Source organism: Rhamphochromis longiceps, linkage group LG10 (genome assembly GCF_057381845.1).
Source record: "Rhamphochromis longiceps isolate RC_006_pf linkage group LG10, R_longiceps_female_GT1.1, whole genome shotgun sequence".
NCBI lineage: Eukaryota > Metazoa > Chordata > Actinopteri > Cichliformes > Cichlidae > Rhamphochromis > Rhamphochromis longiceps.
Genome location: NC_140566.1, coordinates 29,129,263 through 29,146,482, shown reverse-complemented (window position 1 = coordinate 29,146,482; position 17,220 = coordinate 29,129,263). Strand labels below are relative to the sequence as shown.

The following is a 17,220-nucleotide window of genomic DNA, read 5'->3' as shown; positions in this document are numbered from 1 at the left end:
TTATAGTAAAGACTTCAGACCCAACAGGATACAAAAGAGTACCAAAGACACTGGGGGCTGGGAAAGATGATAACAAGGCTAAACTGCCACTGAAAGTAGTCAAGAATTCAGTTTAAAATGAGTTTATATGAACACGCTTGAATATGAGAAGTGTTGGTGGCTGGTTCCATCTGACAGGGCTTTAGAGTATACCAGTTGAAAAGGGTTGGGAACCATTGGTCTATACAACTGCCGGTATTGTTATTTGACTTTTTTGCAGTAAAATGTTTCAAAGCTGATAAACAAAATGTAAATTGTTGAACTGATGCTCCATGTTTTCTCTATTTTGTATTGTATGTGGACATGCTTTCTCTGTCACTCACACATCATCTACCTTTGAACCTCCAAACCCTTCCAAACCCCACAGCGGTCCAAAATTGCTGTTTATGAGAAGATGTGGGGATACATGAAGTCTGCTGAGCCCACAGTCTTCACCAAGACCACGGCCGAGGGTGTGGCGCGGGTCCGCAAGTCCAAAGGAAAATACGCCTTCCTGTTGGAGTCCACTATGAATGAGTACACAGAGCAGCGCAAGCCCTGCGACACAATGAAAGTCGGGGGCAACTTGGACTCCAAGGGCTATGGAGTAGCCACACCCAAGGGTTCACAGTTAAGGTGGGTGGAATAGTGTAACAATATGTTCTACGTGTTGTTATGGTATTCCACCTTCCCTGGTGTGCCGCCTTTTCTATCTCTATCTGCCTCCACATACTGCTTAGTGTTGGTGGGTGGGGCGTTTTATGTGTTTGTTTGAGGGCACAAGTAGCCGCTTAGTGACATCTGTGTTTGTTGCATGCATGTGGGGCTTCATTGTGGGTGGTTTTTATTCACTTTTTTTGTCTTTACAGCTCTCCACAACAGGTAAATGTATGTGCTTGTGCTTGCTGTTTGGGCAAAGACATGTTGGAATGGCATGCTCTGGAAGCTCTCATCTGAAAATGTCTCATTTAGAAGATAATCTGCATTTTATATACAAAATGTAATTGCTCTGAGATATTTAGCTAATGCTACTTCAGTGTTCCTTCACGGTTGACTGGTTCTTTATTTTCAACTAAGTGACTGAAATAGTGCTTTGGGAGCCATTTGAAAGCTCAGCCCTGGGTAACTCTGCCAGACTCTGTCACAGCCTCCCGCTCATAGTGGAGTTTACAGACCTGCCACAGAATACAGTGGCATTACAGTGGGGAGTTGCAATTTCAATCCACACACTCATCGATCAAAGCCCTCCAGCAAGGTCTCACTGAGGGGAAAGGATAAATATACTAAAGGCAAAACTGCACAGGGGTGTGAATGAAATTGCATTCACTTTAATTTATTCCTGTGGAGGTATAAGAACACATATTTGAAAACCAGGGAGAGCACTTTAAGCAATAGTACTGAAATAACCCGTTTTAGAGCTTTGCTATCAATTATTAGCAGTAGATAACTGCTGTTTGAACCCACAAAAGAGTTACAATTTTTGTCAATTCGTATACATAGACTCCAATATTGTGAAAGTTTAATTCTCCTATACCTCACCTCCCTCACATTTTTAGATCTTTCTACTTATTCTTAATTCATGTCATGTGTCCTGTGGGTAAAATCCAGCTGATGTCTTTTTTTTTTTTGAGGGGGGGGGGGGTCCTTGTTTTTTTATGAGGTGTATTTTATACCTAAATTAAAATTGTTTAACTTCTATTCACTCAGGATAATTTGACATCAGTTCATCTCGTATATGCATGCAGCAGAAAAAATTTGCTTCATGTTTGGTTTATATGCAAGATTTGACTTTCTAGCAAACTATTGTTTGCATTCAGTAACTGTTTAATCTTGTCCTCTTACATATTAGAGCAGAACTGAGAGAGAACAGTAAGAATATCAAACAAAGCTTTGTGCCCTGTTAGCGATTTGAACTCCAGACCGCCTGCTCTGGGGCTTTTTCGTCAACATAGTTTAAGTCTATGTCCGCAAATATATGGATATTACTGAAAACTGGACTTTTTTCCATTTGAATTTGACAAAAAAGACTAATGTCAAGGGCATGCCAAAGCAACAGATGGCAATATAACCCCAACTATAGAGAGATTTTGGCCAATCGAAAGCCTCCAAACAGTGGCACAGCACCCAGTCTGATATGAAAAAGGTGACCTTGTCCACACGTAAATGCAGAAATTGAGTTTTTAAAAGCTCTGCCTTTGATGATCTAAAATATCTTTTGTTCCCGTAGTTGTTTTCTGTAAATTCCTCTGGTCACAAAACCTAAAGTAGGGTTTCTATCATTTGTTTGCAGCCAGGCTGGTGCCAGTTTTCAGCCACTGCTTTGACCAGGAAGAGTGCCTAACAGATCAGGGTAGTCCTCCCTCCCAGGCCTCTGTTTTGTTGTTTTGAGGATTATCATCTTCTGTCAGTCACTTTTCCGGATATCAGCGAGGAAACACACCAGCGACATCAAGAGCTGGCAACATTGCTGGTCAAGGCTGTGATTTCATATGGCTCCAAACTGGGATATGAGCTCTGTTGCCTTTTGTTTCTGACTGCTTCTATTTATTTTTGTTCGAAATATTACAAATAAATTAAAAGGATCAAAATGCATGCTGGAGCAAATCTCTCTCTCCTTCACAATTTTGCTGCCCTGTCATCAGATATCACTATAGCAGCCTTAAAAAGAAGCCATGAAATTGCTACACGCACTTATTTAAAGAAAGCTTTTCATGGACATTTTTTTCATGCCAATCATGATTTTCCAGAGCAGCTTAATGCTCAGCAATCCTGTGAGCTTTGAATTGGCAGCCATACCTATACTATATGCATGTGTAATCAGGTCTAAATTATTTATAGGTCTAGAGCTAACTAACTAACTAACTGGTGCCAGATTTTTATTTTTTATTTTGCTGGCAATGCTGATGGCCAACAATTTAAGTGCCAAAATGTAGCACGCTTTTGTACCAGTGATTACTTGTTTTATATATTTTTTCATTTTTGTATTAAGAAACAGTGTACAAAAGGATTATCTACCATACGTATAATTCAGTCACCATGTCTGATTAAAATTAATTAAAGGTATTATGCCTGTTTAAAACAAAGGAAAATACTTTTTACCATTAAACTGAGATTGCAAATCCGGTTAATTTAAATCCCATTTATCTGAATAATTATAAAATGTCTTTAAGATGTAGAACATATAAAATGTATCATATTAATCAGATCTAGATTAGCAGTGGTCTCAGTTGACAACACTAGAGAAATTCATGTTAAAATTCAAAATAGACTGAAATTTTCAGAGCTAGGATAGGTTAAATATTTTTGCTTAGCAGCATGTTGCTAGTGTAGCCCACAACTTGTGTTCTGGATATTTTTTCTTTTTTTCTCATTTATATAATTAATTATATAATTAATCATCTTGTACCCTTTTAGATTTGTATTATACTGGAACTTTTACTCACATGTGGCATCTGTTTGCAATATTAAAAAAAAATTAAACTTTATAGAAAGTTTTTAAAAATATATATATTTTTAGCTCTAGCTGGCTAGGGTATGCTAATGCTAATGCTACAACAAAGAGTTGTCTGGGAATTGCTAATTGAACTTTTTTCTAGATTATGGTGGTAAAGGTAAAAGTGGGGCCAATACTCACATGAGTACCAAATTATTCTCTGGGAAACATGAGTGTCTGATTAAAGTGCAATCTTACACATCTAGAGGTTTTATGAGCTCTAGCTTGCTAGCTCATGCTAATTAATTAAAATGGCTTGGCTAAAAACAAATAGACTACATTACTGTAACATAAGGAGCTTATTTATTGATATCATTTCACTTTGAGGGAGAGAGATTTTGACTCAGGGTGTGTTTGGGTTCTCGAATGGGATTAATGCACTTTTCCACCCTTGTCCCTCTCTTACTGCTACTCCTCCCTTTCCTCTCCCCCCTCTCTTCCTTCCCTCCCAAATTGGACAGCATACTCACGCCCTCTCACCAAATATGTTTTATCGTTTTCAAGAAGTGCAGTAAACCTGGCAGTGTTAAAACTCAATGAACAAGGCCTGTTGGACAAATTGAAAAACAAGTGGTGGTACGACAAAGGAGAGTGTGGCAGCGGAGGCGGTGGCGAGAAGGTTAGCCGCTATGACGCTATGCCCATGTGACCTTGATGTGGGTAAAAAAAAAAAAGAGAGATGTGTTTTTGTTGGTAACAGGAGCATCTGCCGGGTCGATCTCTACAGTTACGCAGAAGATTTGGAAACTGCGACTTCTAATCTAGAGTGGAGAGCGAGTACTGTGGAAGCAGAAATATTTGCCGTACTGTTTATGTAGCGGTCTATTATAATTATAAATTAACACCAAAATAAGTATTTTGGAATATGATTGTAGCCCGGTTTGGGATGTTTTAGTGAGGGTAAAAGAGCCAATAGTTTTGGTTTGACAGTACTAGCCTCCAGGGTTATTCTGACAAAGGTCCCGGCAGTATGTGCCCGTTCCAGAAAAGCGATGCAGCCGGGGCTCCACGTATATGTGTCTGTTAGCTCTGCCCCTTCCCCCTTTAACATCCCCCGATAAACCCGACCCTTTAAAACACATAAATGAGCAAAGAGACACGTAGCATAAGTGGGGCCCCTTACTGGCTTCGTCACTTTGTACTGAAGAGTACTGAGCTGCTCTTGTTGGGCTTCTTCTGATTGAATAACATAAAATAACATGTCCTATGATGTTATTTATGTTATTTTCCCCACCCCACCCTTCCCCGCCCCCCGTGATATGAAGAACGCCCGTAAACCTTGCCGTATTGAAACTGAGTGAAGCAGGAGTCTTAGACAAACTGAAAAACAAATGGTGGTACGATAAAGGGGAGTGTGGACCCAAGGACTCTGGAAGTAAGGTCAGTCTCCACCAGCCTGGGAGCCTCCCCTCCTCTCTTTGTCTCTATGCACACTTTTATAGCGCTGGCAGTTCTGTTATTACAGCAGGCTGGCCGATAAGACACATAACAGACACGCAGGTAGAGACTCAAGGTGTAGCCTGGAGGATACAGCATGACAGACACGAGGCATGGCTCGGCGTTTTTACAGCAGCTAAGCGATGTGATGCAACTGCAGATGAAGGCTCACACACACAGTTGACTGTCACCTGAGATGGTTGAGGGCATCTTGAGACTTTACTGTATGTCACACTAGTTGTCAGTGGTACTGTATGCCTCAGCTGTAGCCGCACACTTTGACAGTGATCCATGTTGCTGATGCACTGGAGCATGGAGAGAGTGGCCACGTTGTAACAAATCAGCATGTACGATCCACATCAGTCTTAATCAGAAAATTGCAGTGCAGGACACACGCTATCACCTGCAAATGAGACCGAGCATGACAGCCATTCGTTCGTGTTGAGCTAACGCACCTTAAGGATGTAGGTGATTTATTAAGAGGAGATAAATGGCAGGTTGGGAGCATGAGCGATCAGCTGCATACATTTGAATAAACGAGGGGTTAAACGGTTGGAAGAAACCCGAAAGCTCACATTAGCGTAGCTGCAAAGAAAACCACGGGCCCGTGAGTATTTGGACAATGACACACTTTTTGTAACTTTGTCTCCTACCTCAAATAATCAGAATGTGACTGAAGTGCAGACTTTCAGCTTTAATTCAAGGGATTAAACAAAAGTATTGGATTAACTTTTTAGGAGTTAAAGCCATTTTTAAAAAAAATACTCAGTTTCTCATTTTAACAGGCTCATAATGTACTGTTGATTGACAGACAGTTGGCCCGGTGAGGCCCGTTCCTTTGTTGACTTGCCTGGACTAATGGAATCTTTGCTGGAATCTACTCAAGATCCTTTACCTCGTTCATTCTTAATTCACAGAGTAATAAACTCATAAAAGGCCTGAAAAACCACAACAAACAACTGAAGTAAATTATCCAGGGTAATTATAGTTAAACTGAAAAACTAAAACTACGTGATATAGTTAAATAAGAAAATAAAATTGTTGAAAAGATTTTATGAACTTGGAAAACAAACTAAAGCGAAACAAAAATGGAGGAAATCTCAGGTTTAGCATTTGTTAATTTAGTAAAACGAATTATTTATCGCAAACCTGAATGATACAAGGAAAACCTCTAAAACGGCCTGCACAGCTTTAAAAGAAAATCTTATTCTTAAAAATTTATTTATAAAGCTTCAAATCACAACAGCAGTCACCTAAAGGCACTTTATATAAAGACCCAACAATAATACAGAAAAAGCTGCTACAATGAAATTGACCCCCCATGACCAAGGACTTGGCGACAGTGGGAAGGAAAAACTACCTTGTAACAGGAAGAAACCTCCGGCAGAACCAGACGCAGGGAGGGGCGGCCGTCTGCCATCACCGATTGTAGCTGAGGGGAGGAAGACCGGACAGAAGAAGTAGCTGCACTAAAAACCTATCAGGAAACACAGCATTCGGTGATGTCCTTCAAAAAATGTTCATTTAGAATTATGTTAGTCGGTCCATATGAGGGACGTGTGTGTAAAAATGTCTGTAATTCCTAAACGGTTAATGCAAAGTTTTTTTTAAAACCCTGGAATATAAACTGAAAGTCTACACTTCAGTCATTAATCACATCATGATTGATGTTTCATTTCAAATGGATGTAGTGATGCACAGTGGCAAAGCTACAAAAAAGGCTGTCATTACCCAAATTTATATGGACTGTATTTACAGCACTACACAGCACGCTAACTGATATGGAGAAAGTTGGAGATATTTGATAACATGGCTACAGACGAAGGTTAGAGGTAGTGTAGTGAAAAAATTATGTTTGATCAGTTTTGTGTGTAAATTTGTACGTTTTTTTTTTTTCCTTTTACGCTGTTTTATGTGTTTAAGTGTTGACTGATCTGCCAAAACGATCTCTAACCCTTGTGTTCCTCTCCCCGCCGGCTACAGGACAAGTCCTCCCAGGCCCTCAGCCTGAGCAACGTGGCGGGGGTCTTCTACATCCTCGTCGGGGGCCTGGGCCTGGCCATGCTGGTGGCCCTCATCGAATTCTGCTACAAGTCACGCAACGAGGCCAAAAGAATGAAGGTGGAGGCCCAGTCCCAATCCCAGTCCCAACACCCCCAATACCACCAATCTCACCGTCACTGCTACCCCTGCCAGACAGGCAGCCCCCGCAATAGCCCCGAGCCTAGCCAAAGCCAGAGTCCCCGGCCCAGCCCCACCATCCACAACTTAGCCGAGTTTAGTGAGGTTTTCAATGGTTATGGCAGCGATGGGGAAGCTGATAAGATGTAGATGGGGTTTTCGTAGAAGGTCCTCCCAGGCCTTTTCTCCCCCCCTCACTAGCTCCCTGCACAGAGACTGTAAGTGAAACCAATCACACCCCCGCTGCTAGCTTCAACATGCTGAGTGACTGTCGTGACCAGTGGCAAACTGCTTCCCACATTTCTGTCCTATCCGCTCACTATGTGGTCATGTGACGTCCTGGTCTGCGTTCAAGCTTTTTTCTCAGTGTGACAGGAAGCCATGAGTCATCTTCAGACATGACGTCGACTGCGCTGCTTCGCAGCTTGTGTGGCTGCAGATGTTGGTCCTAATTTATTGAGCTGTTTTCCTGCCAAAATCCAACAAACACTGCTTATACTGAACAAGATATTCATCGATAATGCTCAAAGTACACGATAAATGTCATTAATGACAACCTTTTTCTAAATATATCACTAGAAACTAATATTATAATGTTATAATATTATATAATGTAAGCTTGGGTAGTTTCATTGGAATAGAAATCTAGATACAGATGTGTAGAAGATATTTCTAATGTTTTTTAGAGTAAAAAGCTGAACAGCTTTTAAAATCCGAGCCTTACTGTGAAGGTCTGCAGCAGCTGTGGTCATAGTGCTTTTACGCACAGCTCCTTAGACTGTGTATAAATGATGGAGTACCTTTCTGGTTAAAGTAAAACTTTCTTATTATGTCCAGCAGGGGGCGACTCTCAGGAACACCACTGTATGGAAGTCTGAGAAATTTCCCTTCGTTTCCTTTGTTTACACTGTCCTGATGAATTTACTATCCCAGTTGCTAGTTTTAAGCCTTACTGAACCCAACATGATGCTTATTTGGAAAATTATGCTACCATTAGCATCAAGAAGGAGGAAAAAGCAGGCTGCTGTATGAGACTCCCTCAGTTTCTCTGAAAACACTCATGTGGAGGCTTCTCAACCAAACCCTCAATTTATGAGTAATGGCAGCTATGTGCATCTTTTATACACAGTCTACGCTCAGCCTATCACAATTATAACAGGGAGGAAAGTCATGATAAATGAGGACCAATGTCTTACTTGTACACACATGTCTACACTTGTGAGGGGATTTCATCTAAACTGCAGAGCATTCGTGCATCAGACGTCCACTCTGATCCTCTGATGAATATGAAGCCACTACATAACAAAAAAAAATCATCTCAGAGCATGTAGGAAGTGTATCTACTAAAGCCATATTTAAGCTGAGGTTAACACAAGTGACACCACCTCTCAAGCTGGACTTTATTGATGTGAACTCTGGATATTTCCCCCAGGTCCCTGACCATTAGACTTTCAGATAGCTCTCCTCGCTCGATGTATATCTGTCCTACGTGGTTATGTGTCCCCCATCAGCACTTCAGCACAAACTCTTCATTAGCTTGACTGTTGCTTAGTCAGCTTCCCTGTCCCACTGGCTGCAACTATCACTCACTGTGTAACACTGCTGGTGCTAATGGATTTACATGTAGTATGGGGCTGCTACTGTTCTGAATGGCTGTGAAAGGTGGTTGCTACATTACTGTGTTTACATACATTTATATATATATATACATATATTTAAGTGTATAGTTATGGTATACAGTGGGCCCGTTCTAGAAGTTTTTTGCATGTTGGAGTTTTAGTGTTTGGTATTTGTTATAAGTGAGAGGTTTGTTGGTGGAGAAGAATTAATGTAGCCACTCCTATAACTGCTGTATTCCACCTCTGTGGTCCACTCACACCTTTCATCACAAATTTACAAATTATTACTTTACTTTTAAAAGTTCATTAACAAATATTGGTCATAAGAGAAATATTACTAAGTAATTAACTTTAAAATTGTTTCTTTTTATAATATCTATTTGAAATATAAGTATTTCCTAGCATTTTACAACTAAATTACTAGAACCACGCCAAACGGTGTTTACTATGTTACCTTATACTATAATTATACAATACAGTACACCGTACATATTTATTAGACCACCATCTGTCAGATCTATGACAGGTGGTCTAAATTTATTAACATCTGTAAAAATAAAAGATTAAAAGTAAAATTTCTATTTACATTTTAAAATGAGAATTACAAATTTCAGTTAACTGGTTTTTATTTATTTATTGTAGATGACCCCATGGATCTCATCCCAGTTTATACTTATTTCACTTTATTCTATTGTGATTTTAAAATTCTTGTTTATTACCTTATTAAGTTATTGTATTGTATAGTATTGTATTGCCCTTCCAAACATTTGTAAAATTTTCTAAACGTCACTGAGTTTTCCTTCCACCTAGATATTCCATGGTCTACTCCTTAAGTGTAATTACTAAAAATAGGAAGTGTTCAAGGACCACAGTGACTCAGCCACTGGATTGGCAGACCACGTAAAATTACAGAGCGGGGTCACATAAAGTTATTCAAATACATTTATTTTTTAATGTTAAAAAATAAACACCTAGAAACATTTTTTATTAAAAAGAGAGTTCATCCTTTATCCGGCATTAACATCAGCACAGAGAGTGTGCACCAGGAGCTTCATAGCACAGGTTTCCATGGCTGAGCCGGTTTCGTAGGTGGCCCAGCACTTCTGACAGCAAACTGTATATTTTACCTTACTTCTCTTTGCCCACCTGGAGTACCATCACTGGCCACCGGGGGGCTGCAGTGTTGTTTAAAGACACATCAAAGTACTGTTTGGTTCAAAGCTATGGAAGCCCATTTCCGCCACTAAAAAAAAAAAAAATGGATCCATAACTCAAAATTTCGAGTTATTTTCTCAAAATTCCGAGTTATTAACTTGAAATTTCGATTTATTAACTCAAAATTTTGAGAAAAGCAACTCGAAATTTCGAGTTAGCGCTGCCAATCAGTAATCTACGTGAATGACGTCATTTCCTTGTTACCCGGAAGCTGAAGCCCTCAGCTACAAATGCTACAGCTAAGCTACCAGTATTACATCCAGTCGTGAATGCACAGATTGCTGAGTGTTTTCAGCCTGGCTTCACAAATGATGAAATCCCTGTGTTATTAACTGAATCACATGGTGTTACTATCAGCAAACATACTCGCGAAAGCGCCAATTTGTTGGGATACGTTTTTGAGTGCACGTTCCTCTGCGCCATATGCTTCCAGGTAACAAGAAAGCGACCTCATTCACGTATATTTTTGATTGGCAGAGCTAACTCGAAATTTTGAGAAAAGTAACTCGAAATTTTGAGTTATGGATACTAGCTTTTTTGTTTTTATTTAGTGGCGGAAACGGGCTTCCATACAAAGCTCACTCGATAAGTTTGGCAAAAAAACTTAAAAAAATTTATTCTGACTGCGTGTTTATTATACTGTATATTCTGCAATAAGCAGAATATACAAGATGTTTTTCTTTTCATTTTAAAGACTTAATCAAAACTTTTTGAGGGAAGTGAATGGTTTCTAGACTACCTCTAAGAAGGTACGATGATAATAAGCAATTTCAGGTTTTATTTAAAACTCCAACAGCCTAAAACTCCAATTTGCAATGCTCCATTTTTTTCTCATCTCCACCTGCTCCACACACAAACCTCTCTCTTCATCTCTTGTCTCCCCAGCTAACATTTACAGAAGCTATGAGGAACAAGGCCCGTCTGTCCATCACCGGCAGCGTTGGGGAGAACGGACGGGTGCTGACGCCTGACTGTCCCAAGGCGGTCCACGCTGGGCCTCCCATCCGCCAGAGCTCCGGCCTCGCCCTGGTCTCCTCTGAGCTCCCGTGAAAACCAAAAACCTCTCAAGTGCCTTATTCCAATAACACCACCACCAACCAATAAAGACCAACAATCACACCGCCCACAAACACAAAGTAACCACAACGCATTCACACAGCTGACGAGTCTCCTCCAGTGGGCGTGACTGGACCGACAACAAACCCCCGCTGGTTAGAGGCTAGTGGCTCGATGACTTCTCTCCGAAATCTGTGGAAACTTGAGGCAGAACTGTCTCTTTTTTTTTTTCTTTTAAACTGGGAAGCGTACGCTTGTGGAAAATCCACTGTGTTTTACAGCTCCAGTGACAGAAGAGGAAGAAGAGAGGAAATGAAAAATATCATGATACGTGATGAAGAGGAAGACCAGAAAACTGTAAACTTGAAACTCAGAACTTTTTTGGATTGCTGTGAATCGTCAAAAAAAAAGAGAAGAAAACAAAACTGAACCACAATCAAGATTGTTTCTGAACTGTATTTGCTATATAGACACGAGCAGCGTTCAAGAGACATCACCGGATATCAACACGGGAGGGTTGACAGCTCAGTGCGCTGAAAAACATTTGTATTCATAAGAACAAATGAAGTCTGTTGATACTGAATATAAGAGCAAACATAGAAAACTGTGAAAATAATAAATATGTATATTCCGTGAACAACAACACAATGAAATCTTTAGCTGTACATAGGGATGACTGTGCTTGCTTTTTAAACAGATGTATATAGCAGATATTGTAGTGAACAGAACTTTTTTTTGGTAAATCATCTTTAAAAAGATTTTATTCATCGCAATAATGAAAAAAAGATGAAAAAGTGAAAAATGAGACGTATGGAAGGCAAAATGTGTTGAATACTTAACTTCATTATATAGGACTATTCAAACTTTTAATGTGAAGGGGTATCGACTGCCCAAATATTCTGATACCTGTTGGAAATTAATAAATATATTCAATGATGAATGTTAACTAGTGCCACCCCCAATCCTTAAACCACAACCCTCACTGTGCAGGCATAGACCCAGAGAGTCGCTCATGAGTAGAGCTTCATAAATCAAGCCTCTGCACTCAGAATATAACTATTTTTTTCATTCTTTGGTCTATTTTTTGTACTCAGAAACGTAAAAGAATTAAACGTCTGTCTCCCGGTTTTAAATGTCGACAGTCAAGTGCTATCTGGGTAGTCCTTTCTAGACCATTATGTTTGCGGAGACGTGACAAAAATCGGACGATGCCATTACTCTCGCTGTATGTTATTTGAAGTGTTTATCGCCAGTAAGACGTCAAACCCCAGCTTACGAAGCCGCCGTTTGTATGTCGAGCAGTGATTAGAGCCCTTATTTGAATCACTGTGGCTCCTCCGGGGGAGGCTGGACACCCTGTAGCAGAAATGTATTTGCTTCGGTCTCAAAGTGTCCTAGTCTCTCCCGGAAGTGGACAATCTGCGATTGGATATGAAAGACGCCACATCTTCAGCAGCACCAGCCACCTTGTCCCTCCCTCCCTCCCTCCCCATCAGCGACGGCTGGGCTGGTTTTCGCCGATTCCTGGTTCGCTCATCTGCTGTAGCCCTGTGTGGAGCGGACAAACCAGCTGACGCAGTCCAGGCCGCCATGCCTTCTTGTTCTGCCATCTGTCTTTAGAGCTGAAGTGTAGTACGGCGTCTTATTTTGGTTCCAGCTGTACATCTTTATTTTGATCTTTTTTAAGTAAAAAAAAACAAAGAAAAAGAAATTACAAAGTGTGATGTGATTTGTGTTTTTTCTCAGATCCATGCACCTTTAACTGTGGAATCAGATGTTTGTGTTGACCAGATGTTGTTCCCCTGTGTTTTAAAAACCATTCAACTGACCACATCTGGGTATTGGGTGGTTCATGCAGGTTTTAACAAGTTAGACTTTTTCTAAATTTCACAGTGGTGCCATTTTATTGGCTTCTGGTCCAGCATTTTTAATCTGTTTGGAATCTGTCTGGGACACCCATTTAATTTCTCCTAGATGTCTGACCTCAGTTGGTCCTGATAAGTTAGAGATCCAAGCCGAGGAGTGGAAATATCAAAGAAAGGAGGATAAAGATGGAGATGCCAAGCGGGAGGAAAAGAGGAAGACCCTTCGTGGATATTGTGAAGGACGACATGCAAAGGTTGGTGTGACAGAAGAGGATGGAAGGGAGCGCTCAAAAACAAACCTTCATCTTTAAACAGAAGCTAGTTTTTTTTCAAGTTTGTCCTTACACGGGGACTTGGGTTTTATAGAGCTAACAAAAATGGTTCAAACAGCTTTATCGATCAGATCAAATTATAAGGCAGAGAAATGTCCACTATGCGAGGACACAGGGTCTCAGGAGGTTACAGCTGCTTTGTATAAAGACATTATTGGGTTTCTTGCTGATGCCTTACGCCGCGGCGTAAGGCGCAAGGTCCTTTAAGGAAACGTTTAAGGAAACGTTAGAATATTGGGGAATATATTTGCTTTTTTGTGCTCTCAGTTGTTACAGTGGTGTGCGGTAGTGCAAATTTTGGTGTCGACCCAAAACAAAGTAAATACAGGGCCAAAAATTGCACAGATACTATTAACCTATAAAGGCAGCTTATGTCGAAGAGGGTTTTCTGAGATGAATCATCATCAGTCTGCAAATCCTGAATGCATTTTAATGACCACACCACGTTTCAGCTTTTCATGTATTTTGAAACGAAGTTTTTAGGAGACCTGGAATGTAAATGTGTCTGTCTCTCAAGTGCTTTGAGCTAAATATATAAAAAAAAAATTATTTCCCCAAAATTTATTTATTTAAAACAGTCTTAGAGGACAGAAAGAAAGTATTAATACTATCGTGCTACTATCAACCCAACACCAACACCACCGTTGGTATCATTACTATCAATATTTGAACGAGCCCAGCCACATTTAGATTAAAATATTACTTGTATAGTTAACCCTTTAAGACCTACCATAGAACCGAGTCCGCCAGAGCGTATATTATATTTTTACATGCTGTGGTGCCATTTTTGGGAGCATTTCAAGTTGCTATACATCAATACAACCATTATAGCCCAAATTTGAATAATATGTATGCATTAAGTGCATAGTAATTACATAAACTACAAAAAAAATTGAAAATCGTTTGTTTTTTTAACGTATGTTTCTAGTTAGAGAAATTTAAGAGGCTTATCCCTCAAAACTGTAAATACAAAAAAAGTTGCACAAAATAGTTTCCCACCACAGGAAATTTATTTTGAGTGTCTTTTATTTTTGAAATACACCAATTTTTATATACTGCAGGAAAAACAAAAATAAATATTATAGTGCAAATTTGCAAAAAAGCAGCATGTGCATCAAAATAAATTATTTCCAGGACTGAGTCCTAAGCATCCCAGAAACGACACAGAAAGTCATAAAGTCAAAGATAACTTTTTAAAACACCAGTCTAGGCTCATGAGGCCCTGATGGTAAAAAAAAAACCCAAAAACCTACATTTCCGCGAAAATGACGTCACGTCCGGTTTCAGCCAACTAATGGCGGATGTGCGAAAGTTCGCCGTAGGAAGTGTTACGAACAGCTGATCGGGTCGGCAAAGCGTGTTTCTGGAATATTATGTTTTTGTTGCTGCAAGTGCTTTTTATGCAGTTTTTGCAAAGCTTTATGTGGAAGGAAACCGTGACCGAGGACAAGCTGATGGCATAAGATGTAAGTACAACTCCTCCGGTTTCATATGCAAAACAAATTTTTGCGCTAGCTTAAGTGGTTGCAGAGCTACCGGGATTTAAAAATAGTTATGCAAAACAGAGCGTGCCTGCTCCGACCGTTTTAAAGGGTTAATTAATATCTACTGTATTACCAAAAACGATTTACTATTCTCGGCCAATAAGGTATGATGGAGTATGTTTTTTAGAACCATTCTTTTAGCAAAAAAAGGAATAAAAAACTATGAAAGCGGCTCACTGCACAAAAAATCTGTATTATTAAAAAATTGTGCATAGATTAGAAACACTGAAAATAATTATTGTGCAGAAAAATATTCCCCATCAGAGTAATACTGAGCTGATTTCAAACATTTGATACTACGTTGAATCTAAAGTATCTACATATTCTAATAAATCATATTTGTAATTGCCATCCTGTGAGGTCCACATATTTCTGAAAACAACAACAAAATAACAGCTGCTATGAGCGCAATAACACATGCCTACATCTCGATTTTGTTTAAAGTACATTAAAAAAAAAAGTCAACATTAATACTAAATATATAAGCTGAATTGAATCACGGTGTTAAGGTTAACTGTCACAGGGAGATATTGACTGGATACTGATCTTAAGCCAAAATCTAGTTTTTGTACAGCTTTTTTTGTATAACTTTTGAGCATTAGTAACATGAAATAATTCATCATTTCAACAACAAAACAACAGCCGAAAAATCCACGGGTAACGCTGGATGTTTGATCTGTTTTATGATTCACTGTAGAAGACCTTTTCTTAAATGGGTGTTCTGTAACTTAACTCATATGTAAGCCTCATATTTTAATACAGCATTACATCAGGGAAAGGTTGAAACCACACCGCACATGAGCCTGGTGTCTGTTGTAGGTCCAAACAAAGATGTCTTTTGCTTTATGCTTGTTTTGACCTGACAAAATCCACTTTTTATTAAAGGTGAAGGTAAAAAAGTGAGGATACAGATGCTGAATCAAAGTGAGATGTTAGAGATTCCCATCACTGCCCTCTGCTGATTAAAAATGTTATTTCACTCCATGTATGACAGCTGAAGCCAGTGTGGGAAATCCTTACTTACCTGCAATTAATATCTCTGTAATCAAAATGTACAATGTTGCTATCAGCTGACACTCATTATTTTACCAGGCTCAATAGCCCATCAAAATAAGTGTGAGTATAGATGCCCAGCAAAGTAACATCACCAGGACTGAGGCGTCGTTCCATGTCAGTTTCACGCCACCTCAGATTTATGGGGCGGAAAACACCAGGAATAATATACACTTAATAGAAACTGGGCAAAATTCCAGGTCCTTTGTGGTTTTTGGATATTTTCCTAGCTTTTCTTCCATAACACATAATATATACAATATTCATAATATTCTTTAAAACTGTCCAAATTAGGTGGACTGGATTCACAGATATTAAAACTTGAATATGACAAAGAACACATTTTCATCCAACTCCCATTGAGTGGAGAGTTTCTGTAAAAACCATCATAAATTTGGGATAAAATATTGTCTCTGATTTTCTCAGTATGAACTTTTGAAATATTAGGAACATTAGGAATTTAAAATGTAATATTACAGGAATTATGTGATTACAAATGACCAAAAAATTGAAACCTTTATGAAAAGCATCTACGTTCCACTTGTTCCTGAATCGGTGAAACAATTTGTCGTTTCCACAGCAGCAACAGTTTCAGTGCTGTGCTTTGTTGGAGGCTGACATGTTTAGGCATGTGTTGCCAGGAAACAATAATACATGCTTAATTTGCCATGAAATAATGAAACGAGACCCAGCTGGCTATTTAACTGGCTGTCGGCTGATGGTCTATTACATTGGTGTTAAACACAAGGCCGGGGGACCCAGAACTGGCCCGGCACAGACTCTGTGGGCTGGATTTGACCCTTTAACTGCAGGTTTTACAGCTTTCCTCACTCACAGCCATTCATGCTACACCAAATTAACCATCAAATAAACAAATGACAAAAGTTACTGACTTTTCATGACCAACTATAATTTTTGGACAAAACCTTTAAAAAAAAAGATTTGAAAAAAACAAAACAAAAAAAACTTTGTGAATTAAAAACCATCTGCTCTATAGTTCCAGGACCGTCTGGGTAACGAGCTACCTGAACTGTTTCTTAGATTCTTTATTGGCTAGAACTGAGCAAACTGAGACTTGCTGTTGAAATTGCACTTTAATACAATATCTCAAGAATTGTGTGTATAAACATGGCCTTTAATTCCTGATGAAAGTCTGAACTGTAATCACTCGCTGTTTAAATCCACTGTGATGCACAGACACAAAACTACAAATAAGTGTGTCATTGTCTGAAAGCTTACAGTCCTAACTGTAGGTTAAAGCTAAGTGCCGGTCCTACAGCGTCCCCATGACTGTGATCCAAGGATATCCTCTCACTCTGCAGGTCAGATACCCTCTGATCAACACAACGACAATTTCTTTTCCTAATTTCATGGATTTTAAATTGAAATAAATAAAAAAGAAAGACA

General features: G+C 39.3%; 1 protein-coding gene across 5 annotated transcripts in view; it reads left to right on the top strand.

Annotated features, from left to right (window-relative positions):
- gria4b (glutamate receptor, ionotropic, AMPA 4b) overlaps positions 1–11,775 on the top strand; it is a 166,084-nt gene extending 154,309 nt beyond the window's left edge. For 2 of the 5 annotated variants that reach the window (XM_085421238.1, XM_085421241.1), the window contains 4 exons: positions 407–654; positions 4,016–4,130; positions 6,932–7,069; positions 10,849–11,775. In XM_085421238.1, coding sequence (XP_085277364.1) covers positions 407–654; positions 4,016–4,130; positions 6,932–7,069; positions 10,849–11,013 — 666 coding nt within the window. In that variant the 3' untranslated portion in view covers positions 11,014–11,775. Of the gene's footprint in view, positions 1–406; positions 655–4,015; positions 4,892–6,931; positions 7,070–10,848 lie in introns of those variants that run through there. The other 3 variants (XM_085421242.1, XR_014913576.1, XR_014913575.1) reach the window with 3 other exon arrangements.
- Positions 11,776–17,220: the final 5,445 nt, after the last annotated feature.